The sequence below is a fragment of the Chiloscyllium plagiosum genome, chromosome 23 (assembly GCF_004010195.1).
Source record: "Chiloscyllium plagiosum isolate BGI_BamShark_2017 chromosome 23, ASM401019v2, whole genome shotgun sequence".
Taxonomy (NCBI): Eukaryota; Metazoa; Chordata; class Chondrichthyes; order Orectolobiformes; family Hemiscylliidae; genus Chiloscyllium; species Chiloscyllium plagiosum.
In genome coordinates this window covers 16,813,516-16,841,218 of record NC_057732.1, presented here as the reverse complement: position 1 = coordinate 16,841,218, position 27,703 = coordinate 16,813,516, and the positions used below count along the sequence as shown (strand labels likewise).

The 27,703-nt window shown below is 37.8% G+C and overlaps 1 protein-coding gene across 3 annotated transcripts in view; it reads left to right on the top strand.

Moving 5' to 3' along the window:
* The window catches only part of kif21a (kinesin family member 21A), a 142,821-nt gene extending 117,617 nt beyond the window's left edge, over window positions 1-25,204 (top strand). For 2 of the 3 annotated variants that reach the window (XM_043713604.1, XM_043713605.1), the window contains 11 exons: window positions 1,326-1,380; window positions 1,817-2,049; window positions 5,244-5,372; window positions 11,977-12,015; window positions 13,482-13,618; window positions 17,442-17,622; window positions 18,329-18,493; window positions 19,645-19,762; window positions 20,728-20,898; window positions 23,715-23,914; window positions 24,065-25,204. In XM_043713604.1, coding sequence (XP_043569539.1) covers window positions 1,326-1,380; window positions 1,817-2,049; window positions 5,244-5,372; window positions 11,977-12,015; window positions 13,482-13,618; window positions 17,442-17,622; window positions 18,329-18,493; window positions 19,645-19,762; window positions 20,728-20,898; window positions 23,715-23,914; window positions 24,065-24,155 — 1,519 coding nt within the window. In that variant the 3' untranslated portion in view covers window positions 24,156-25,204. The remainder of the gene's footprint in view (window positions 1-1,325; window positions 1,381-1,816; window positions 2,050-5,243; window positions 5,373-11,976; window positions 12,016-13,481; window positions 13,619-17,441; window positions 17,623-18,328; window positions 18,494-19,644; window positions 19,763-20,727; window positions 20,899-23,714; window positions 23,915-24,064) is intronic. The other variant, XM_043713606.1, reaches the window with a different exon arrangement.
* Window positions 25,205-27,703: the final 2,499 nt, after the last annotated feature.

Genomic DNA, 27,703 nt, shown 5'->3' with positions numbered 1-27,703 from the left:
CGGATTTCTCCAGTTTCCTCATTTCCCCTCCCCCCACCTTGTCTCAGTTAAATCCCTCGAACTCAGCACCACCTTCTTAATCTGCAATCTTCTTCCTGACCTCTCCGTCCCCACACCCACTCCGGCGTATCACCCTCACCTTGACCTCCTTCCACCTATCGCATTTCCAACGTCCCTCCTCCCTACCTTTTATCTGAGCCTGCTGGACACACTTTCCTCATTCCTGAAGAAGGGCTCATGCCCGAAACGTCAATTTTCCTGCTCCTTGGATGCTATCTGACCTGCTGCGCTTTTCCAGCAATACATTTTCAGCTCTGATCTCCAGCATCTGCAGTCCTCACTTTCTCCTCAATGGAATGTTGCCCCTTGTTTCAGGTGGTTGGCGTATGAGTTGGGAAGTCTTATTGCAACTGCACAAGTTGCTGGTGATACAAATGTGGAGTACTGTGAGCAGATTTGACCCCTTATTTAAAAGATATTATTTCATTGAAGGCAATTCAGATTCACAAACATGGAGGTATTGTCTTATAAGCCAAGACTGAATGGGTTGGGACTCTACTGAGAGATGATTCCCCACATGGGAGAGTCTTGGACTGGAGGGCATAGTCATAGTCTCTGAATAAAGGGATGCCGATTTAAGAATGGATCAGGAGGAATTTCTTCTCTTAAGGTTTTGAATCTTTGGAAGTTCTTACCAGAGTCCTTGTACATATTTTAAGTCTGAGATAGATCCTTGATCAGTAGTGGAGTCGAGGGATATGGGGAAAACTCAGCAAAGTGGATGTGAGGAATGTCAGATCAACCATAATCATATTATATGGAGGAGCAGGTTTGAGGAGGCAAACTGCGTCCTCCTGTTCCAGTTTTATATGGTCTTAACCCATGTGTTTCACATTTCCATATTCCACTCTTAGGGTAGGACTTTGTCAAAAGGTTTCTGAAAATCCAAATACACTGCACTATTCATTAGTTTCCTCATCAGTTCTGCTGGTTACATTCTCAGAAAAAAAACTCCAGTAGATTTGTGTAATCCTGTTAATAATTTGTAAGTGTTCTGTCGTCACATTTTTTTTCTGCAGTAGTTTTCCTATTAGTGATGCTGAGGTAGCTGGTCTATATTTCCTCTCTTTCTCCCTCCTTATTTAAATGATGCAGTTACAGTTGAAGCACAAGAGAGGAGGAGGTGGAATAGTTAATTAACCTAAACACAAATAAGGAGATGCACTATCATCATGCATCAGATTAAATAAGTGATGAAATTGTATTTCCCAGGAGTATACCTGAAGTTTAAATTTCTTAGTGTTTTTGCCTTTTTATTTCTGCAGTTCACTGACATCTGATGTTATGAGATTAACAGGTGACACCAAACCAAAGGATAAGGTAATTGAATTTCTGATTTTCTTGGTTAGAGTTACATTGATACGTGATCTTTCATGTTTGAAAGCAGTCACTGGGGCAATAAGAACTCTTGACTAATTATTTCAGGTGAACGTGTCTGATTAAATATTTGGAATGTTGTTTAATGTTTTGTTTGTTGTAAAATTATTATAGTTCTTGTTTTCAAGTTGAAAGTTGCTTCACATGCCTAATTTCTATGAATTGCTCCTTGAGGAATTGCAAGAATGCAATTGTTTGCCGATATAAATAGTGGATGGCTGAATTAAATCCACACTATCCAGTTGGTAGAAACCTACCCTCTGCTTGTTTTTTCTTTCTTTATTAAAAAATTGGGTTTAAATAATCAATCATATTCTGCTAAAAATTAATGGTGAAGAATGTATTACAATTGTAAATGTTTCTGCACATTATCGTACAGGCACGAAGAAGGACAGCTACACAAATGGAATTGCTTTATGCAGACAGTAGTGATTCTGCCTCAGATATTGTTGCAGGAGATGCTGCTATGCCTGTGCCATTAATGCCTGTTACAGAGGTGCAAGAAATCGAAAAAGACACTGGAACGACTTTGCCAGCTAATGCTGCTGCAGCTAGAGAAAAAGAGATAATCCCATCACCATCTGGCTTGCCTCTTAGACTTGGCAGTAGCATGTAAGTTCTGCATGCTATGCACTAATTACCTCAGCTTGTTGCATGATGCTGCATTGGTTTGATGCATTTTTCTGTCTTTTTAATCCTTAATTCTGATATTCAATCAATGTATTGAGCATGAAATAAATGTTCAGCATGTGTTTCTAGACTTAAAAATATCTTCAAAGAAGGATTTGCACAAAAAAGTTTAACAGACTGTAAAAGCCAGTACTGAGAAATTATGATAAAGTATTCAAATTCATGAAAGCCCTTTAGCGTAAGAACCTTAATTTATAGATATTGTCAGATCAACCTATTCAGAGATGTTATTACACCCCTCTGGAGCAGGTGGACTTGAACCTGGGCATCCTGGCAGAGGTAGGGCAAATTCTTTATATGGCTATAAATTATATTGGGGCTTGCCAAATAAATGGAATGGATAGCAAAATGAATAATAGAGCCATTGTCCCTTTCTATTACCATCCCTTTCATATAAAGCTATTCAATATTAGGAAGTTTGATGCTCCGAGCCAAAATATTTGCCATTTTGGGCACCCATTATTAGCGCTCTAAGTAACTGTCATATATGGTTTTACCTTAGAGTTCACTAAATTACTCAGTAAAAGTTTTCCTGATCTATCATCTAACTACTCCGATTCATTGTCACTTTTTTTTGTCCTTCGCATACGTCTGCTTTTCAAAAGAGAACTGGAAAGTACTTCAATATTTCTGCTGTCTCTTGATCCTGCATGAGATTTTTTTTCATTCTTAATTTTATTAATGATAACGATAATCCTTTATTCATCTGCCAGCCTGTTCTTGCATGAATTCTGATCTTCACTTCTCTTCTGTATTTTCTGATTTCTGTTTAATTATCTTTTTTTGTTATTAGGTGTCAGTTTGTCAAATGCTACTGTTAAGAGAATTCAAATAGAATGAAATTATTATCCAAGGAACTCCAGTCTTTCCCATGCAACTTTCACTGATAGGGTGGATCCATGCTGAGTATGGATCCTTATCTCTTGTCTGAACAGTTCCCATTATTGGTTTACTCTTCCTTTTCGACTCTTTTATTAGCTATTACTCTATTTAATTTTGAGGTGTGCGTTCTTATCCCTATCCTGCCTCACTTAGTTCTGCTCCAAAAATAAGCTCTTGTTTGTAATTGCTTTCAAGGGAACCTTTATTTGAAATCTTTGTTTATAAAACAAAATCCTAATTCCTTGAAATTTGTGTAACTTTGTTCATGTAATTCACCAAATGTTCTTGAACTGGACTCATTCTGTCAAGACCAGTTAGTGTTCCCTAACTCATCCATTGGTAACTATAGCTCCTTGAACCCTCCTTTTAATCAAGGTCGGCACTACCGTTAATCTAGTTTCATGACAGAGTCTTCTCGTTAATTCATTGTTAACTAATTATATAAAGCTGGGGTCTAAGTTTTATTCTTCTATAATAATCAGGCTTAGCTTCTTGACAAACAATACTTATCTTTCATAAATATATGAAAAGTAAAATTACAAATTATCTGATCTGGTATTTGTATATTAGTGCTTTATAAAATAACTTTCTGAAATAACATGAAATTGTCTATTGATGTGGTTTAAGGAAACTGGTTGTGAAGATAATTAAAAATTTCAATCGTTAATTGAAAATTTGAAGTTTTTAGATTTGAAATTTAATATTAGAATTTTTAAAAATTCTTTTGGGATGTGAGCTTCTCTGGCTGGGCCAGAATTTATTGCGGATCCCTAGTTGACTTAGAGAAGGTGGCGGTGAGCTGTTGTCTTGAACTGCTGTACGTACACCAATAGAGGGAGTGCCAAGGTTTTGACCCAATAATAATGCAGCATCGGCAGTATATTTCTATGCAGCAATGGTGAGTGGTTTGAAGGGGAACATATTTGTGAATCATGTATTTGGAAGATGCTTCCCAAGGAATCTTGGTGAACTTCTACGCTGCATCTTGTGTGTGCTCCACCCTGGTGGTGGTGGAGGCTGCGGTGAATGTGGACATGGTGCCAATCAGATGGGCTGCTTTGTCATGGATAGTGTCAAGCTTCTGAGACTTTTTAGGCAGTTAGATACAATTGAGTGGCTTGCCAGACCATTTCAGAGAGCATTTAAAAGGGAACCACATTTTATGTTGGTCAAGAATCACATGTAGGCCAAACCAGATTTGGGCGCCAGATCTCATGAGACTTTTAATTTAAGATTCTCTTCTGTGTTACAATTTTTAAATTGGTTCAATTGTGTCCATTTCCAAAATGTTACATTTTGCATTTCACAAAACCCAAAATTCTACAATATAATTTTAGTCAAAGGAAAATGTCAAAATTGGGATGTTTTAATTGAGCAAAAAAAAACTTTGATACTAACATACTGTGCCTTTATTCAAGCAATATATCCAGTGTGCAATAACTTGATGCTTCACCTGTTATTCTATTTGGTCTTAATCTTTTACTGGGAGCAAATTGCATTTGGCTTAGGTTATGTAGCATGAAGTGCATGTGCTACTTTGAAAAATAACAAACACAACCTGGCTTCATCGTGGGGAACTTATGGGCTTTGGATAGTCTGCTTGGAGATATCAGCTCAAGATGCAGTTTTAAGAGGCAGAGGCTGGTGGTGAAGGGCAGTGGGCAGCTTTGCAATATTATAGTGTTTGCAAAACCTGGTCTGTTGAGTAAATGTTCGGAAATTATCGCTAATCCTGGGACATGATGTGCAGTTTTTGACTTGGAACAAAATTACAGGTAAAAAAAAAAGCCTTTACCAATTTTTTTTCTTAGCATGCCATGTAGTGCACTAATACCTAATTGAAGACCTTATAGATGAGTAACAAGCAAATATTAATTAACTTTTTATGCATTCGGTTTAACCAATGATCAGATGGATGTTTTGAAACAAGGCAACAATGCTGTATGTTAATGGATCATCTGAATTCATTTCGAGTCAGAGTTCTATTGATGAGAAATACAACATTACTGGGCATTAATTGGCTTATCATAAACTCAGCAAGTTTGATAATTATTTGGCATTGCTCTGCATCGTACTTAGATGGTTAAAAATTGGTTTGTCTAATAAAAAAATTGAAGTGGCTCTGTATGGTGGGAGTTCTATTGATTTTGACTTTTCTGCCCAAGTTCTTTTCCTGATGGGTTTTGTAATCACTTGGGTGTTATATTTTGTAACAAATGTACTGTTGGTTCTAGATCTAGACCGTCACCATCATCATCCTCATCAGAAAAGAAAATACCTGAACCTTCACCATTATCCAGAAGGAAGTTATATGACAGAGGCAATTTGGCAGGAGAGAAAATGAAGGTTAAAGAACAAAAAATGTAAGAAATTTTTCATTCCAGACCAATGAATTTAGTATCCAATATTTATATACGGAGTAACACAAATGTACGTCTATGCTTTTGATCTTTGTTTTTCTTTTCAGTTTATGAACATAGAAGTATTTTGTTTTCCCATTTGTGCAAAATGCAACTAAGAGAAAAGCTGCTCTTGCTTAAATTAGGTAACTGGTAACTTGAATTAATTTAGTTCAGTTAATGCTTTATTTGAATAAGTTGTACAAGAATAATGAAGTATTTGGCTGAGAGATGTAGATGTCAGACAATTCAGGTGAAGTTTAATTTTACACGTCCAACAAAATGAAGACCATTGAAGCCTTATGGAAGTACAGTTTTTATTTACTGTAAATATGGTTTTTAATTTATGAAAATATGGCATGCATAAAGTGGTTTGTCATTGTTCTTTTGTAGTACAAACATTACTACCTTTTCATTGTTGCCAAATCTTGGACTGAATTGTACTTTCTACTCCAGGCTTGTAAATCTGAGGTTTAATTAGAAATGTCACCTGTCTGAGTTGGATTGGATAGCTTTAGTTATTTAGTATCCCTCCCAAAGCTGAGTGTGTGCTCACTGGCAATGTTAACTGAGAGTTGCTTGGTGGGAGATTAAAAATATTAAATTCATAAGTTCTTGTGAGAGAGCAAATTTAGCAAGAATGTTTTAACTATAATCACTAGATATTGTGAATAGTTATGCTGCACTTTGAAGGAATAGGAGCAGTAGACTATTTGACCTGTTTAGCCTCTTCTGCCATTTAATATGATCATAGCTGACCAAACCTTGCCTTCCTGCCTGATCTCTGCAAGAGACCAGAAATCTATCTATTAAACTCACTAGAGGCATTCAGTGATGAAACATCCACAACCTTCTTGGGTAGAAAATTCCATAAGATCACATCATTGGAATGAAATAGTTTCTCCTCATATCAGCCCTAAATGATTATCCCTTCATCCCAAGATTGTGCCCCAATGTTTTGGATTCCTTGGCCATCACAAACAATCTCTGATTACCCCGTAAAGCCCTATAGAATCTTGAATGACTCAATGAGACCGCCTGTCATTCTTGTAAAATTCTAGCAAATAAAAGCCCAATTTATTCACTCTGTTGTCATAGAAATGCCACCTCATCCATGGAACAATTTAGTCAGTCCTCACTGTGTAGCCTGCATTGAAACTATATTCTTTTATAAACGCGAAGACCAAACTGCACGCATTATTCCTGGTGTGGTCTCAGCCTGTACAAATTTAGCAAGGCTTCTTTATTTGTATAATTCAGTGTTCTGAAATTAAGGCAACATGCCATCCACTTTCCAAATTTTGTTCACCTGCAATCTTGAACAAGAACATGCAAGCTTCTTTAAACATCAATACTTGCAAACTTCACACATTTTCTTCATATCTAGTCATTAATATAGATTATAAATAACTCAATGAGGTTAAGCATTTGTAGCACTCCACTGTTCACTCCCTGTTAATTTGAAAATGCTCTGTTTATGATCACCGAGTTTCATGTTCATTAACCAATCCTCTATCCATGCTTGTGTTATTCCCACTCCATAATCTTACCTTTTTATTTAATCGTTCATGTGGCATCTTATTGAATACTTTTGGAAATACAGGTACACTGCAGCAACTGGTTCCATTTTTTCAACCTGACTATTTGCATCCTCAAATTCTCTCTCAAATTGGTCAACAAGGATTCTTTATAGTAAAATCATGTTGTTCTAAATCATGCAATACATTTCTCAATGTATTGTTATATATTTCCTGGGGATTATTGGATTTTAGTCCCTTACATTTCTCAGCTGCTTGGTCAAGACCTTCTCAAGGTCAGAGGTGGGCATGTTCAATGATGACTGCACAATGTTCAGTAGCAGTCATACACTTCCACTACTGAAGTACTCCATGTCCATTTAAGCAAAACCTGGACTACATCTAGACTTGAGCTAATAAATGGCAAAACATCGTGCCACACAGGTGGCAATTACAGTCTGCAACAAGAGAGAACCTAACCCTTGTCCCTTGAAACTCAATGACATTGCCATTACTGAATTCCCCACTATCAAAATCCTGGGGTGTCACCATGACCAAACCATTGAAATGGACCAACCATATTAACACTGTGGCTATAAATGCAAATCAGAAGCTAGGATTCTGCAGCGAATAATTCACCTCCTGTTTCCCCCCCCCCCCCCCCCCCCCCCAGTCCATTCGCCTGGTAGCGGACATAAGTAAGAAGAGTGACGGAATATTCTTTACTTGCTGGATGGGTACAGTTCCAATAATACTTGAAATATTTAACCATCATCCAGACCATAACATGCTTAATTGGTACCCTAACTGCAAACTTTAATGTTCATTTACTTCATTATTAACAACCGAGAAAGGTAAATTTGAAGAAGAGTGCCAACTCCATGGGATTGGTTTGGCCATAAAAATATTAACTCATTGGCTGTGTCTGCAAGCTCCATTCTTCTGCGGATAAACCTTTTCTTAGGCTTACATCCAGCATCAAGGTACAGGTCATAGCCAGTCAGCTGTGTTGGGTGGGTCACATTTACTACATACCTGACTCAAGACTTCCAAAACAAGCTCACTATTCTGATCTTCACTGTGGCAAGCAATTATCAGAAGGGCAAAAGCCCAAAACTGCCTCAGTTAAAGAAACTGCAAACCATTCCAAGCACTTCCAGATGGAGGCTAAGCAGGAGCAGCAGAAAGTGTGTACCAAAACCTGAACATCTCAACCACCAGTTTCAGCAAAGAGCAACAAATGGGGCTGTTGGAAAGTTAGCAGATGGGGTATTTGCTTATCTGATCACCTCCGGTTCCATACTGCAAGACAGTCATCTGTAGTTCTAAGGGGCCATCACAACAGTGTGTACCATGCACATGATGCACTTCACTAATTCGCTAAAGCTTCACTGACAGCGCATTTCAAACTCTGTGACTTCATCACTCAAAAGGACAAAGGAGCAGATCTATGGAACATCACCAGCAAGTTTTTCTTCGAATCTCACATCATTCTGATTTAGGATTATATTGCTATTGCTTTATTATTACTGGATCAAATTCCTGATACAGACGAATATCGATTATCTGAAGATGGGCGGGCACGACTTCATACGGCTAATAGATTATTCGGTTAATTGATTTAAATGCCTTTCCTCTGGGGCTTGGAAGTGTTAAAATCTGCTCCCCAATCAGGAGACTGCAGCAGCACACCATGCACAAGCCCCTGCCCCTGCACCCCCCCTCCTCATCCACCCCTGCTCCCTCTCTGGGACAACCGAATGGGACACCACTGCTGCTGCCTTTGTGGGGTAAGTCTCCAAATAGTGCGTGCGTACACACACAACTTTTCACTGCAACGTTTTAAATATACAAAATGAAAATGTTGTTGCATGAATGTAATGGTTCTTCTGTCCATGTGGAATTCCAAAATGTTTTCCCAGTGGGGTCACTCATATGAAAATAAGTGTGGCAGCTGGTTTGCATGCAGTAAAGTCCTCCAAACAGAAATGGATGAGTGAATTACCAGGTAATCATCATGCACGGGTGATTGAGGGAGAAATTATAGAATTTACTGTTCTTTTTCAAATAGTGTCCCTCAGAATGTTTTATTATTCCTAGGCAGATTCATCTCTCAATTTCATAATTCTAGAAGACAGAGTCTCTCAGTATGACACCATCGCAGTGCTTTAGTAATTTATTCCTAAGTATGTCAAATGTAGAAGTTTCCTCTTTTTCTATCTTGTTTGAATTTTACAGAAATGGCTAGAGTTGAAATGCTTCAACACTACAGTTGCCACAAAGGCAATTTGATAAGGTGAAATCAAACCAAAAATTATTTTGCATGGAGATTCAGAGCAGATCGTTTAAGGCCATCAGTAACAGTAGCAGCAATATATTTCACAAAAAACTGTAACGTAATGGATTAATATATCCCTCATTCCAGCAGTAACTTTAAATAAGGGGATCAACCATAATTTAATGGGGACAATAGGGCATCACTGTTGAGACTGTCACTTTTTTTTTCTTTGGATTTCTCTCATTTTGTTTGAAACTGAGATGAAGTTGAAGATCAAACTTTGAACAGTAGCTTGTTTCTTAAAAATGTAAGAATTTTATGTTTACATATGGACACTAGTCTGGAAAGATAATTGTAACTTAATTATCTAAGAGCACAGCAGTCATTCCAGCACTAGGATATATTATGTTCAAGGACTGGCAGCTGGTTAGATTTTTCATTGGCCAACCACTGAAAATGTTGAAAATTGAACTGGTTTTGGCTGGGGTTTTTGGCAGAAGGCTGTATGATGGAAAACTGCTGGAATAGAAACCTAAGTTTTGAGTTTTTCCCTCTCTAGTTCTCTAACCAGTTAAAGAACTGTTTAATAAGTGAATATTCCTCAGAGCCTACTGGAGGTTGTTTACATTGACTGATGACTTTTTCTTAATTCATCCCTTAACTGTGTGTGTTTGTGCACGCTTGCGTGCGTGCACGTGTATGTGTGTGTCAGAGGGAGCAGGTTACGATCAAACAAGATTGGGTTTAAAATATAGGTATTCACTGGGTTAAGTTTATCTTTGCTCTATTAAAGTAACATTAATGTATTAATTTCTTTTAAGTTATGAACTTTGTATCTGCTATGTTATTCTTCAAGTCTGGTTGGGGACGCTTCAGCAATTTTGAGGGTCATTGAATGTTTTCATTTCACTGTGTTGTGAGTCTAGCGTTAGCCAGTCTGTGATCGTCTGGCATGCTGCCCATGTCATACGCAGCCATGTCAGAAACAGCCCCACGCATACCTAAAAATAAGTGCCAACATAGTCAAGTTAGAGTACTATTGCAGTATATGCATACAAAATTATGGGAGCAGCATTGTATAGAATAAGGTAAGTGATCCCAAAACCAACAGATCAGATTAAAACTTTGCACCTCTGCCACATTCAGATATGAATAATGGTCGGCAGATAAGCAAATATTTAAACAGACTGTAAAAATGGGAGGAGAAAGTGAGGACTGCAGATGCTGGAGATCAGAGCTTAAAAATGTGTTGCTGGAAAAGCGCAGCAGGTCAGGCAGCATCAAAGGAGGAGAAGAATCGACGTTTCGGGCATAAGCCCTTCTTCAGGAACGTTGAAACGTCGAATCTCCAGTTAAAATGGGAGACAAATCGTCTGACCATTGACTTGAGTCATGGTATCATAGATGAATATGTCTCACTCTCCCATCTCCTATCATCAGTTTTTCTTTTGTGCCAGGCATTCTCCCCATCTTCCTCTTTCTGTTTCTCACATCCTCTTTTCCTCCCCCATATGAAATCAATCTTGCCAAGGTTCCACACCTTGGTCATCATTCTAACCGTGCTGCTTTTTTAGCATAGGTCTTTCCTTTGCTAGGACATTGCAAAATGTGACTGAAGTGCCGCTGCAGGCTTTAATGTTGTGCTTCAAGGTGATGGAAAAGCATATCTGTCCTAACTATGCTTTTTCAGGGTTCTCTGAAAGGGTCCCATTGACCCTTTTTCTAAAGAGGCTGTAAGGCATGGGCCCTGTCTTTTTGTAGATAAATGAGAGTGACTTTTAAAATGGACCGTACTGCTTAGTTTATCTTCCGAAACTATTATCGTGAGCAAAGGCCTAGCAGGGAATTCCAAGAGATTTGAAAAAAAAAATGTTTGAAATGCTGTCAAATTCCCAGAGCCTGCAGGCATTTGACCAGTTGAGCCCAAAAGAGCCTAAAGCTCCACTATAATGTTTGATATTCAAATCTGAAGCTAATATTTTGATGTGATATGGAATATAGTCCCTTTATGTTCAGAACAGAGACTGATTGAGATACTGTATATTTTCAAAAAGTCACTTGGATTCCAATCCATGTTTATGAGTTGTCCAGAATTTTTCTCTGCATGTTGGATTTGTTCGGTGTTGATTCAGAATCACCTTTGAATCATCCCTAGTTACAATGAAGATTTTATAATGCTTTTATACCTGAGTTTTACATTTCAATTTTAAGGAGTTAAGCAATCATTCAGGTTTCTTGACAGAATAAGTTTGTGGAATATTCAGTCATGCATCTGTAAATCAGAAAGCCAGTTAATCGGTTGCAATTTCAGGTAGCATTAGGAATTGAACAAAATCATACTTTTGATAGAACCTGCAACTTGCAGAAGCTGAGAGTAAAGCACCTGCAAAAGTTGTTGTGCTACTCCAATACATAAATATACGATAGAAAAATGTAGCTATGGCAAACTGTCAGAGTTTCAGTGCATGTTTGCACAATGACAAAAGGCAATAAAGATGATGCAACTCCTGAATAAGGTAAGTTTTGACAGTTTGTTTCCTTCAAAATTTCCTCCTAATTTCTTTTCACTCCCATGGATCTCAGATCTATAGGCATTAAATTCTGTTGCAATTAAAGTGAAATATATGTATTAATGAAGGATGGATATATCGGTGTATCTAAAGTAACATTTGAGTGCTAATGCTGCTAGCCCAGCTGCTACATTTTAGTTATTGTGCAGACTTTAATAACAAATTTCCTGTGTCTTCACAATTCTGTCACTGTTTTATTGTAGGTCAGATGAAAGTGATTCCTCTCTTTCGGAGGTACAAAGGTACACTGTATAACTTGTTGCTCACCATTCAGCAGTTTCTGTTTTAGCATTCATTGCTTCTAATATTTCCTGCATGCTCATGGTGCCCCTCAACTGCCATTATTGGGGTTAACTGGAACGTACTGAAATGCTAACGGGTGTCCTTGGGGAATTGGGTATTTTTGATTTTTTTTTTTAAAACTAGTTCTCTTGCTTGTTTTATTTAGATGATTATCCTGCTTTTTGATGCTTGTTAGTTTTGTTTGCTGCGTTTGTGTGCAATGTGATTATTGGAAAGCAGTGGTGATTGAAAAATAGCTCTTCCTCTTCCCTTTTTTTTCTGGTGTTGAGGCTTTTCCTCTGTTCAATAAAAGGAGTCTATGCTCAAATAGCTATACGTAGTGCATGTTTTATTGATGAATTTTAATACCTGCAAAGAAAAATATGCTAGTGAAATTATCAGTGTGTTTTTAAAAATGTTCTGTTCAAAATATGCAGTTCTTAAGTGTCAAGATGATCTGCTCTGAAGAGTCAACTTCTCTGTACCAAGTGTTTTTGGCTTGTATTTCCTTATCATTGTTTGGTTTAAGACTATGTCCATACATAATTTGAAAATATCATCTTTCTTTCTGTTGGTAAAATGAGTAGCCAGTTCTCCGGCATGGCATTTTCACTTACTTATCGCATAGCCATCACTAATCTACAACAAGATAAGTAAAAGTGACATGCAAGGGAATTGACAGGTATTTGCTTAAAATATTTTCCCACTAATAAAATTATATTTTAACATGAACTACTTCCTTTGAGAAAACTAAGGTGGTGAGGGAAGAGTGAGAAAATAAATTGACTTTAATTTTTGTCAAGGTGAATGGATCATCTTGATCATAAAATGTCAATCAATTTGTGAAAGGAAAGCAAAGAGATAATGAGAAGTAATTGGTCATGCTTTTTAATTTATACCCTCAGAATTCTGAGCTGAAAATGTGTTGCTGGAAAAGCGCAGCAGGTCAGGCAGCATCCAGGGAACAGGAGAATCGACATTTCGGGCATAAGCCCTTATGCCCGAAACGTCGATTCTCCTGTTCCCTGGATGCTGCCTGACCTGCTGCGCTTTTCCAGCAACACATTTTCAGCTCTGATCTCCAGCATCTGCAGACTTCACTTTACCCTCAGAATTCTGGCCTATACACTTTTTTTGAAAAATCCCAGAAAATTGCCAAATAAAAAAGCAATTATTTTACCTTCAATAATATAAATTTTACTCATTAGTTGTCATGTTTGCAGTGTTGCAGAACAATAGAACTAATTCCAAGACTTGACCATAATGGATAATATAGTGCAATCCAAGACCATTTCCTTCATAACTTAACAATAAATGTAAACAGTGCAGGTTTTTCCTCAATCTATCCTGTTGTTTGTCCTGTAATTATCTAGTTAACTATTTTATTGTTCATAGTCAACCAATTTTATTGCTATTCTTTCCACAGAGGAATAATTAACCTGTTTCCGAGTTCAAAAGGTAGCAGGAGTGCGCCCCTTCACTGCAATCATATAGCTGAAGGACACAACAAAGCAGTGCTATGCCTGGATGCAACAGACGATCTCCTTTTTACTGGAGCAAAAGGTGAGAGAGTTTTCTTCCAGCTGTTGGGAGAAAATAACTGCACAAAATTCAGAGCCTCAGGGTTATTTCCCTCATTAAAAACCATGGATGTAAGTTCGCTCGCTGAGCTGGAAGGTTTGTTTTCAGATGTTTCATCACCAGACTAGGTAACATCATCAGTGAGCCTACAGTGAGCGATGGTGTTAGTGACCCACTTTTTATTTGTGTTTAGGTTTCCTTGTGTTGGTGATGTAATTTCCTGTGACAGTGTCACCACCTGTACTTTTCCTCAGAGGGTGGTAAATGGGGTCCAAGTCGGTGGGGGGTGGTGGATTGTGTGTGTGTTAGAGTTCCGGTTGGACATCCCTGCTTGTGCGTGCCTCTGTTTGGCTTGTCCTAGGATGGATGTGTTGTCCCAGTTCAAGTGGTGTCCTTCCTCATCTTACCACCCTCTGATAAAAAGAACAATAAATGGCATTACCGACCCAAGGAAACTTAAACACATAAATGGAAAGCGGGTCACTAACACCACTGGGTGCTCACATTGTGTTGCCTGGTGTGGTGACGAAACGTTTGAAAACGAACCTTCCAAATCAGCAAGCAAACTTACATCCAGAACCTCAACCTGAGCTACAAATTTCCTCAAAACTCATTAAAAACTATAGAATGTATCCCATATCTGCCATCACTTTTATGCTACTGGATAGTGTGTATTCTTCTCTACTGAAGTGGGACCCTTGACTACTATTTAAATTGTGCTCAAAAATAGCTCCTTGGGACCCTGATGCAAATCATCAAGTGATACATCCAGAATTCAGGATACCTGATGATGCAAGAGTCAGGATCTGCCAAATTAAAGAGTGTTTTTATGCACAGATATCCAAAGAGCCAGTTCCTGAAACAAAATCTGCAGTCTGCCCTCTAACAGTTGGCCCAGCTGTCAGCCCTGCCATGGTTATTGGCCTTTTCCGCTAAATCCCAATGTCTTATGCTCTTCCTCCAATTGCCATTCAGTGAGACCATGGCTGATCCGATGATCCTCAGCTTCACTTTCCTACCTTTTCCCCCATTACCCTTGATTTTTCTTGTGCTTAAAAATCTGTGTCTGTCAGCTGTGAATATATTTAATGGCCCAACCTTGACCATCTCTCCTCTGTGGTAAAGAATTCCACTACCATCAGAATAAATTGCTCCTTATCTCTGTGCTAAATGTGTGACCTCTTATTCTGAGATTATGCCTTCTGGTTCAAGGGGAAACAACCTTTTTGCATCTACCCCTAACAATTTTGTAAGATGTAATCTCTGAGTCAGGAAATGATTTAGTTCTGCAAAATTATGCAGAATGTCTTCAATTGTGTAAGCAGGCAGCTTGTTCCATAGGTCTATTATCTGGCAAAAGACAAGGCTAATTGTAGCCAAACGTTACCGTAGCATAATATATACCTGTTGGTACACCCACTGCTGTTAGGAAGCAAGTTACAGGATTTTGGCCCAATGACAGTGAAGACACAGCAAGTTCCAAGTCAGTATGATGTGTGACTTGAAGGGGAACTTGCAGGTGGTGGTGTACCCATCCACCTTCCATCCTTGTCCTACCTGTGGTAGAGGTTGTATTTGATAGATGCAGTCATAAAGTCACAGAGTCACATCCTTCAGTCCAACTCATCCATGCCAACCAGATGTTCTACATTAATCTAGTCCCATTTGCCAGCCCTTGGCCCATATCCCTCTACCCATCCAGATGCCTTTTTAAATGTTTCAATTGTACCAGGCTCGTCCAGTTCCTCTGGCAGCTCATTCCATACACGCACCACCCTCTTTGTGAAAACGTTATCCCTTCGATCCCTTCTAAATTTTTCTCCCCTCACCTCGGAAGTGTTGATACAGTGCAATTTGTAAATAGTCCACACCTTTGCCACTAAGTATTGGTGTTGAAGAGAATGATTGCTGAAGGTAGTGAATGAACTGATGATTCTGAATCAATAACATGATTTTGGTTTTTTAACCATAATCTTTACTATTGCTTTAAGTATTCCGGTTGAGATCAGTCTTGCAGACTGTGTGTATCAGGGTCTTGTTCATTGATCCTAAATCTGACTCTACTTTTGTGTGTACGGGGAGTAGGAGGGTGGCCGTTTTGAGCATTAGCTCTTCACCTTCCCCTCCCCTCCATGCAAGACCCCAAAGGATCTTTCCATATCTGACTGAGGTTTACTGTACTTCCACACACGTCATCTATTGTATCGGTTGCTCTCGATGCGGTCTTCTCTGCATTGGGGAGACAGGGTGCCAACTTGCGGAACGTTTCAGAGAACATCTCTGAGTCACATGCACTAAACAACTCCACCACCTTGTGGATGAACACTTTAACTCCCCCTCCCACTCCGCCAAGAGCACGCAAGTCCTGGGACTCCTCCGCCACCAAACTCTAGCCACCCAATGCCTGGAGGAAGAACACCTCATTTTCCACCTTGGGGTCCTCCAACCACATGGGATCAATGTCGATTTCACCAGCTTCTTCATTTCCCCTCCCCCACCTTATCCCAGATCCAACCTTTTAGCTCAGCAGCACCCTCTTGAACTGTCCTACCAGTCCTTCCCAACTATCTGCTCCACCCTACTATCCGACCTATCACCATCACCCCCCACATTAATATACCTATTGTATTTCCAGCTACCTTCCCCTGTGCCCCTCACATTTATCTCTCAGCCCCCCCCCACGGGCCACCCCCTCATTCCTGATGAAGACCTCATGCTCAAAATGTCGACGCTCCTGCTGTTTGGATGCTGCCTAACCAGCTGTACTTTTCCAGCACTACACTTTCTCCCTGTTCTTTGCTTGCTTCTTCGTACACACAAAGAATACATTAACTGATGGGTTATAAAAACTGAAAATACTTAGCTGTTCATGCAATGATTGTGGAGAGACAGAGTTAACATGTCAAGCCTTTGACCATCCAAACATATGAAGTATTACCCCAGCTTCTCTTTCCATGACACTATCTGACCTATTGAGTGTTTCCAGAATCTGCAGAACTTTGCTTTCGTGCTTGATTTTCTGTATGCCTTTTGTGACCTGAAGGGAGAATTTGCTTTAGGCATCTGCAATTAATTTGCAGGGGAACCTTGATTGTCCGAACGAGATGGGGGGGGCACTATTTCATTTGGCACTATTCACTATTTCAGTTAATCGATTAAGTGCTTTTCCTCTGGGGCTCGGAGTTTTAAAAGTCTGCTCCCAGTTCAGGAGACTGCAGCAGCACACAGCACGTGAGACCCCCCCCCCCCAACCCCGTCCAACACCCCCTCTCTGGGGCAGCCAGACTGTACACCAACAACTAGACTACTGCTGCTGCTGCCGCCACCTTTGTGGAATAAGTCTCCAAATAGCACGCACGCACACGCAACCACAATCACGCGCACAACTTTTTACTGCAACGTTTTGGCAGGTTCCTCATTTGCCCTGTACAGGACAATGTTGGAGAAATTATCTGGGGAAGGAGGGGTGTTGTTAGGGTACACCCCTCAGTAGAATTCCAGGGAAAGTGTGGGGAGAGAAAGAGGTGGTCAGTCATTTGAAGACGGTGCTGTTTAATCACTGTAAACAAATGACGCGATCAGCGTTGGAAACACGTCTTTGATATAATGTTTCTATCAGGATCTCAAGATCTCCAGATAATTCGATCTCTGGATAATTGGTATTCGGATGATTGAGGTTCCTCTGTACTATTCCTGCAGATAAGGAAGAGAGAGAGAGAGAGAATAGCTTTTCTTGTAATTCATGTCATTGGTACAAAAGAGATGGCAGGCTAATTATTATTTCTTTATGTAAATGTTTTTACAGATCGCACTTGTAAAGTATGGAATCTTGTCACTGGACAAGAGATTATGTCTCTTGGTGGACATCCTAATAATGTGGTATCTGTTAAATACTGCAGTTATTCCAGTTTGGTATTTTCTGTTTCCACATCTTTTATTAAGGTGTGGGATATCAGAGACTCTGCTAAATGCATTCGAACACTGACGTAAGTATCTATTTTGGTAATTTGGGATTATATTCTAGAATAGTGTTGCAGTTCAAAAAATGCTTTACACTTTCTTGGTTAGAAGTTAAATTGACATTTCTCAGTGTTACAACAGTGTTTGATATCAACGTTTTAGAAAGTACTCATCAATACTAGTTAGAAAAACTCAGCAGATCTGGCAGTATCCATGCAGAAGAATTAGAATTAATGTTTTAAGTCAAGTCACCCTTCAGAACCTGTTCTGAACAAGAGTCACTGGAGCCAAAGGATGTTGCCAGACCTGAGTTGTTTTCCTGCCATTTCTGTTTTTGTTTCTGATTTCCATCATCTGCAATTTGTTTGGTTTTTCATCAATACTATTATTGTGTTTATATTTAAAAAAAAAACATTTATTGCACATGAGCTGGAGGCCACCAATGCAGGACATTCATTTTGAGTTCTGAGCATGTCTGATCTCCTGAGCAAATCTTTGATCAGTATTAAATAAATGTGTACTAAATAAATCTGTGTACAGATATAGCAGTTCATCATGAGATATCAGACATATAAGTACAAATTACTTGGAGCTTTTGAATTTGAAAATCCTCAATGGGGCGATCACTCAACATTTTGTTCTATGTAGAAATTTGCATTTAGCATTAAGATAAGATTGTCACTCTTAAAGATAACAGTATAATACAGCATGAGAAATCGATTTGTCTTTCAGATCATCTGGCCAGGTGTCAATGGGGGATGCGTGTGCCAGTACTAAAAATAGAACAGTTACTATACCTCCTGGAGAAAATCAAATAAACCAAATTGCACTAAACTCAACTGGCATGTTTCTCTATGCTGCCTCGGGTAATTCTGTGCGAATGTGGGATCTCAAAAGGTATTTTGAATGAAAAAGCGTTGGATTTCAGTAGACTTACTTTGCTTATATTATTGTTCTACATTTGTCTACGTAGAAATGTTGAAAATTTGCAAGCTAATGTGGAACTTGGGTGTGTTTGAGAAAAGGAGCACGCTGTTGAACATTTTCATTTCAAACTCATTAAAACTGACGAAAAATGAAAGTTAATTTCAGTATTTACAGAGTTCCCACCACATCGTTGTCTGGTAATAAACTTTAATTTGCAGGAACCTGTTGAGTTAACAAAAAACTAATTTATTGTCATCAAGCCAAACTTAACCTCTTTGACTCAAGTATGGCTTAATGTGCTGATGCAATTCAATAGGAAATCAAAATCTGTTTAATTTATAACAAAATATCTAAATTCTATATCAAATTTGCAACTACTTTGATTTGATTCACCACAAAAATACCAATTTTGATATCATTATCTTCTGCCGCCACAATGGGACAGGACATCTATGCTAACAGATGTTATTAATATGCTCCCCTAGAAACTATGGCACCATTCATTCTTGCTTACTGTCTGAACATTAGAGATTAGATTAGATTAGATTACTTACAGTGTGGAAACAGGCCCTTCGGCCCAACAAGTCCACACCGCCCCGCCGAAGCGTCACCCACCCATACACATCTACCCCTTACCTAACACTACGGGCAATTTAGCATGGCCAATTCACCTGACCCTGCACATCTTTGGACTGTGGGAGGAAACCGGAGCACCCGGAGGAAACCCACGCAGACACGAGGAGAATGTGCAAACTCCGCACAGTCAGTCGCCTGACGCGGGAACCCCCTTTTTCTCAATTCCTCATTGCCTCCCATCCATTCACTGCCCTGCTCATGGTAAATAGTGCAAGAGAGGCCTGGTGTACAGAAGAAGGCAGTGAGGGGTCAGGATTGCAACAACCAGGGAGATAGCGAGTGGGACAGATTGAATCAAATTTGTTTAGAGTGTTTGAAAAAGTATTTTATTGGACAGTTAAGTGCATCCCCTGCAATAGTAGTGGCAGCACATGCAACCTTTTCATTTAATGGAAAATAATCAAAGCTCGAATCAGCATGTTGTGATAAATTTAGTATTTGCCAGAGTATTAACAGTAATCGTGTGACTATTTTCTACTTTCAAGGTTTCAATCCACTGGAAAGCTGACTGGTCATTTAGGACCAGTTATGTGCCTTACTGTTGATCAAACAGCAAATGGACAAGATCTCATTATTACTGGGTCCAAAGATCACTACATAAAGGTAATATTTTCATTGTACAAAGTAAAACTACTGTATATTGTTCACTGCAAAATGTATGTTAATTTCTTGCAGCTTCCTTTCAATGAGCCTTACTTTGCAAGATGTATCTCTGCTTTAAATTTAATGTTTGTTTTGAAGTAGCTTGATATTTATAATATTATTAAACATTAAAAATTCTGTATTTTGAGGCCTATTAAAATATTTTATATTATATTTGTTTTTTGAGTATGCTAAACTCCTATTTTTAAGTTAAACTCAATAAGAATATCCAGCTTCTTCTGTGTGACTTCTGACTTTGTCCATCCCAGACCAAAACTGACACCTTCATAACAAAATTGAAGCCCAAAAGTATTTTTAGAACGCTATATTATAATTGCAAGTTATGTCACATCGTTCTGACCGTACTGGAGTCAAGTAGTAAGCCTTTTTGAATTACTCTATGCTCTTCTGTGGTAGATTATTGAGTGTAGCTTTCAGGGATTTGTGACCATAATCATCCAATCAGTCATGGTGTTGAGGCATCCTCAAAGCAGAATCATCATTCTGCAATCTAAATGATTAGATGGAGTTGGGGGATGTCATGTATGTATCTGATGCGCATTAGTGTCCCAGTCTATGTCAACCCTCCATTCACTAAGATGCTTTCTTGAGAGTTGCTTGAACTTTAATCTTGTGATTCTGGTGTGAAAGCTGCCATTGAAGATGCTGTAAGAGGTGAAATGAGGGGAGGCAAAAGTTAAATGTCATAAATAAAGACTTAATCTATATTTAGTAACTTGTTTAGATTGTGCTGTTTCTGAAATTATACTATTCTTAAGTTCAGCTAATTAAATCCTTAATACCTGTTTGACTATCTTGAATTATTGAATAAGTATTCAATGCTTCACAACCTGTGTACAAACAAAAAGTATATGTTCATCTTAAATATAAATAAATCTACCATTCTTTTACCTCTTTCTATTTAGATGTTTGATGTAACAGAAGGTGCTATAGGCACTGTAAGCCCTACCTACAACTTTGAACCTCCACATTATGATGGCATTGAATCACTCACAATCTTGGGTGACAGCCTGTTTAGTGGATCCAGAGATAATGGGATTAAAAAATGGGACATGGTGCAGCAAGAACTACTCCAGGTATGAATGCACAGCAGTAAGTTGATGTAAGGGCTAAGTGGAACTTAAATGGAGAAATGTTTGAATTTTTCTGTTTTATCTCATCTCAAAAATGCACTTTCTTATGACCCTCAACAGATTCATCTCTTCTATGACGTCGCTATGTTCCTTACTGTTCTATTGACTTAACTTATGATCACTCTGGCCCCAGATTGGTACAATACATGGAATCAGAAAGAGGATATTCACTTAATCGCACCTATATAAAAGAGCTATCAGTTTAGTCCAACTGCCCTGCTCATTATCTACCGTTGCAAATATTTCCTTTTCAATATATTTGCCAAAATAGTTAGTTACTCCCTTATTAAACTGATAATCACCCTGCTACTTTGAAAGGTCTTATCCTTTAATAGTCTGCTTCTAAACTGCCATTAAAACCTGAGAGATTCTGACTGTTTGTTTTGGTCATATCCAGCTTTGTCCCTCCTTACGTTACTTTCCTTAAGTCCTATTTAATGTACTAGATAAACCAAGACATTTTATAGCTTAATATTTCAATCCAGTATGTTTGATTGTGACTAGAAACTTCAGGCCTTATTATATCTTCCTTTCTGAACTCTTATTTCAAGCTTACCCTTCTGGTTCAAATCCTGGCTGGGCTCTGAGCTTAGATTCAAAGCCAACATTTAGTTGATTGAAAAAAAATGCATATTTCTATCTGCAAAATAAGTTTTAGCTCCTTTTCCCACCCCAACCCCGATAATTCCTTGTTCACGCTTTTTTCCAAACTGCTTGCTCTGCTTTTTTGTGCTGTCTTTGCTGAAATCGAGCACCTTCATGACTAATCAGTTCTTCAGTCTTCACACCCGACATCCTGCTCAGCTATGTAACTCCGATACAATTAGCTGGCTGTCCCTTTTTTGCATTAACTTCAGAAATCTTATTCTCATTTGAAAATTGGTTAATGACTTAATTTTTCACTGTTACTGCATGCTTTTCAAGAATGTCCCTGCTATTCAGTCCCTGATATAGAATGAGATCCTTATTCTTGTCATAGAGATGTATCCTGAAAAGGGTTCTTCAATCATTTTAATTCAATGTTTTGAAACTTACTGTGATATTGGTGTATCTTTTTGTTACTTTTGTTACTTGCAAAACTTTTCTTAAAAACTGCTAGAAGTCACCTCGAAAATCCTTCCTTCATCTGTTTGGGTCAGACTCCAAATACTGATGTACATTGTGATATTTTACTTGATGTGAATACAAGTTTTTGTACATTGAGGAATGCCTGTTACCACCTATTGTCTGTTAATAGGTGTGGGGTTAAACCCCAAAAATATTTGGGGAGCGAAGGAGTGGAGTTGTAAATATACTGCCGATTTGATGTTCAAAGTGGACTTTGTTTCTTGTTTAATATTGATTTAAATTTCTAGAAGTATTTCCACTTTAAAGTATTAAAGACTAATGAAAATTAGTGGTCCACGTCTCAGGAGAGTCAGACATCAAGCGTGGCCTTAAAGATGCATAACAGTACATTGTCAGTGTGGCATCTTAGTCTCTCACTTAGACATTTACCTTCTGTCAGTAACTGTCAAATTGTCTTTGGAAACTTTAAACATTTTAATTACTGGAATCCAGTTAATGCTGTATGAAAAGGACAAGCCTTGCCCTTCAATGTTAATTCTCTGCTTAGTGGATTCCTAGCTGATTTCCTATGGTGGAGGCATCTAGGACAAGCCAGACGCTGAGGTTTGGTCACAAAAAGCACCCATAAGTAAGTAGATAATCTTTAATGGCGTTGCTATTGCTGTTCTCGTCATAATTGGAGCATTTGAGCCCCTATTCCTTTTAAAACTCAGTAAGATTTTCAATATTTTGGCTGTTTTTCCTATTTTGGAATTATCCCAATATGCATATAAATTTGTAGCTCTCCATATCTGAGCAAGTGGAGTAACTTCTCCTGATTTATTTATGTATTTGTGACTTCAATTTATAAAAGAAGTTCTTGGATGTCTATGCCATTGATTTAGAAACAAACTATGCAGCACTTCATATCAAGCACAGTAATTTACAAAAACAACGCTGCTGCCTGAAAGCACTACATTATACTAATATAGTGCTTTCAGGCAGCAGCGTCTCCAGAACTGCAGCAAGCTCAGATTCATATACCAAAGGTTGCAAAAGTAAAGGTGTATAGAAGATGTGGTTCCAGAAAGCAGGACTACATTATTTAAATATTGTCACTGGTGATGAGATGAGTGTAGGGAGGCATGCCACATGAAAAATTGTGTAGAAGTTGAAGAGGAAGGAGAAATAAATAAGACATTTTTCAAAGAATGTAATGCTCGTTTTGAGAGCAGGGAATCAACAGCTCCAAATTTCACAGACTATATTCTTTACCATTGATCCAAGAAGAGGTACTTAATTTGAGAAGATTGAACTGAGAAAAAAAGACTCATTACTTCCACACGGATAGCCTCATTAATTCAGCATTAAATCAATTTGGGCATTGGGAGATGGGAAAGCGTCTGAACTTATTCTGTTGGAATTAGAATTAATAAATGACTAAGATGAATGAACAGGTGATCTAAAAATTTGGAGTTCCTTGTATTTTTAGATCTGACAAGACAGGAAAAGACACTGAACGAGAGAGTTTGTGATGAAACTGAGTTTAGATTATCTTTAATTTTAAGTTCCTTGGAGTAGGAAATAATAGCTGAGGCTAAAATGTGAAGATGCCTGTGCTAAATCCTAAGCTATAATTTGTTACTTACTGAACTCTTTCAAGCCTGTCTGTTTTTTTTAATCCAAGATTTTGATATGATTTTGTTTTCTAGCAAGTACCAAATGCTCACAAGGACTGGGTATGCGCCTTGGGGATTTTACCAGGCAGGTCAATTTTGCTCAGTGGCTGCAGAGGTGGCATCCTTAAACTTTGGAATGTGGACAACTTTACACTACTTGGAGAGATGAGAGGGCATGACAGCCCCATAAATGCCATCTGCACCAATTCTACCCATATCTTTACTGCATCAGAGTGAGTACAAAACATTACTCCAGAATTCTTTACAACCGATCAATCTTTACTGTCGTATTTTATTGATAAATTTAAGGGAAACAAAATCCTTTGTGTATAAAATTTGTTTTAAGAAAAATGTGTTTTTTCAAACATAAACATTTCTTTCAGTGACCAAACAGTCAGGATTTGGAGTGTCCGAAGACCATCAGACGGGCAGATGTTGGAAACTGCAGACACAAATGACGATGTCAGCAGCTAAACATTAATACAGTAGAAGACAGAAATGAAGTACCATTGTTGGCAAATAGCACTTTTGTGATTGTTGAGCGAGCAGTTTTTAACTGGGCTAAAGGTGAACTGGAAGACCTACCATGACAATAGTGATTCTCCTCAATTCTGAACATTCAGATTCATATTACTATCAAACACTCCGCAGAGGAAAAGCATATCAAAATATAAAAAAACCTAATGCATGACAATGTTTTAGTGTTGTGAGAATAGCAATTATAACGAGCTTTACACAATGCCAAGCTGTTATAAGTTGCAGTTTGCTGTAGCTTTCAGCAAAGCTTGTATGTCAAAAACGCACGAGTAGCAAATCATAATCCTATACAGCTAACAGGAAATGCAATGTATGTGATCTGTGGCATTGCCGCAAAAAAGTTTGTGTAGGTTTTAATGGGTACTGTGAATGTGGCCTAAGTATTTGTGCTTTTGTACAATTCTCATTACTGTTGCATTGCTTTAAAGACTGGATTTTGCAATGTCTATCTACATAGCAGTTGTCTCATTCTCTCATACAAATGTTTGTAGCAAAGAATTTGTCCAAAATGTATCTCTCTTTGTGTTCCCATTTGTAGTATTATTGTATTATCCTTCATTGCTCAGGCTATTCTGTCAACCCCATCAGCCTGTTATTCTATCAAATAAGAGGATGTAGCCACAGCAGTTGAATGGATAAAATGCTGCTATATTAACAGTGAAATATAGTGCATATTTGCATTTAATATCTAACAATTAAATGGACAGTTTCACCTGGAGTGGAAATGCATTGTATATACAGTGAGTTTGAAGAGATGAAACGCATTGTATTTTGTCTGGTTGATTTCCAGAGGCAGTAGAATGTAGATAACTAAATGGCAATATATTTTATTTAGCTTTAGACTTTGAATGATAGTGTGATTTTACTAAGCTTCTGAAAATTTTATATAAATAATCTTGAACTATATTGTTTTAGATTTTATTTGCTGTTTCTCTAGGTTGCTTGTAAACTAATGGCCAAATAAAGAAGTGTGCTGAACTTGCAAATAATTGTTCTGCTGTGGGTTATAGTATATACTCAGTATTAAAAAGCAAGAATGTTACATCAAAGTGCAGTGACTAATATACTTTCAAACAACATTTAACTTCAACAACATATCTCAAATTAGATTACAAATTATTTAAGATATGCTTCCAGCCTGTCAAATCAAATTAACTTTTCAAAATGCAGGTACACTTTTGATACAAAATTAACTTACAGGCAGAAAAAAACAGTATAAAGTTGCATAAGATGAAAAATATTGTTTCCAGTATGTTAAACTGTGAAAACCACTAAAGATGATATAAAATAAAACTGGATGCTGGAGTGCTTGGTGGTGATCTCAAAGTTTTAAAAAACGCCAAATTGCTGGTGAAACTCCGGTCTGGCAGCATCTGGAGAGAAAGTATAGAGGCCGGTGACTATCAGAATTGAATAGTGAATATATAATCAATTAATGGATCAGAGGAAAAATTGTGTTCAGATAGTGAGTCTGCAGACGTTAATTATTTGGGTTAGATGTGATTTAAGACATTACAATTGAGTTTGAAGTGCAAAGAAAGAAAATAAACTAATATTCTAGCTGTTGGTGATTACCCAGTGAATTTTGCGGAGCATTGACCATGTGGGGATATTAGACAAAGCCGAGTTTTGGATTTGATTCAACAATGATGTCAAAATCTTCAGCTGACTACCTGGACAAGAAAAAGGCTACTTTTGACCCTTCATTGCATCCAAAGATTCCAGTATTTTGTCTCCAGTAATTTGCTCAGAAGCTTTCCAGGCATTTCACACATTTATCACCAAATTATTGTCTTCGTGCATTCTAAATTTGCTTTTCATTTAGTTTTGACACTGTATCAGTATAATAAATCATCTATGGATATTTGAGAAGTGACAGGCTTATATTTAGAAAACGTTTTTCCTATCTGTTTGTCATTTGGTCTTACTCTTGAATATAGACTAGTTTTCTTAAGTCTTGAGTTTATCTGTTGTGTAACTGTTATATGATTCAATTATTTTATTTGGGGCATGTTCTTTTTTACGGATATTTGAAGTCACTTTAATCCTTCTCCACTTAAAGCAGGTCAATTCACAAACCATGTTCACCTGTGAATAATAGGTTAGTTTAGGTACCTTTTTGTCCCCTCATGACAGATTTGACATGGAGATGACACAACTAAGTGTCTTCGAGAGTAGAAAAGGGTGGTGTAGTGACACTGCATCCAACAACGTTGAGTTCCACAATAACATCTTTTATGTCCATGATTTTTGACAGTATCATACCTCAGGTAATAAAGTTCACGCATATGATTAAACAACTTTGTTTATTTTAAAAACTGAGTGAATAAATGGAAAAAATAGTGCAATTCGTAAAACTGCACATTTTAAAGTATTGCTTTAATAGATTTAATATAACAAGTGTTTTCAGATTTTCTGTAATATCACAATCTCAAATCACATTTCAATAAGTATGCTGAAAATCAAGTTTACAAGTGTAATCTGCATTGTACAAATAAATAATATCTCTGAACACATTTGATTAGTTCCATCAATTAAACAAGCTGAGTAACAGCTCCTTTAAGCATTACAGTTGTTAAAACCCATTGTCTATCTGTACATATCCAGGCTGTATCTTCGTATCTACTAATTTTATTTTAGAAAATTAAATGTAAATGTCGTCTATAGCGCCAACTAAATAACTCTACTTGATTTTTTTGTGCATTATATCATTACCAGACCAATCGTGGTTTTGTAACTTGTAAGCTATTTTTATGTGTTTTGTTCTGTCCCCTTTTGATTTTTCTACAAATTTTTTGTGAATTTTTTCTCAGACTTTTCTTAGTTTCTTGCTCCAGGAACACACGTCTTATTTTGTTTTATTAAAACACATTAAAAAAAATCAGCTAATGGCTGCCTCGACCAGATGAAGGTGAGCTTCCAAAAGCTTTTGCAGTGCATATAACTGAGAGGGGCACAGACTGATTGATTGATTGATTGCTGATGTGCGGTTTGCAATATTTATATAACAGGGCAAAGTAGTTTGTGAGATGATTCGAGTTGAGGACTTGGATGACAGGAAGCTAGCACAGTTGATTAAAGGACTTAGAAAATGTTTTCCAAGAGATGTAATTGTTTCATACTTTTGTAAAGTGGAATTTTGATGCATGTGAATAGAGTCCTTCAGTTTTTGTTAGTTTGCTTTTCAGAGAATGATTTCAATCAACATTTTTAAAATTCGTAAATGCGAGATGCTAAAGAATGATTTGGATATTTTGGTAAGCTACAATGTAGCTGATAAGAGTTTTGAAGACTGCAATGACTGAACGATGCTTATCTCTGTTGCAATGTTACTTTGATACTGACATCACTATGCACTTTGAGAACAGAGGGTCTCTCAAATAAGTCTTGCCTTCAACCAGTCTGTGTCTATGTACGCTTTTAATGGAGCTTACTGGCCGTGAATTGAAAATTCTAACTAAATACGTCATCATTATAGTCTGCCA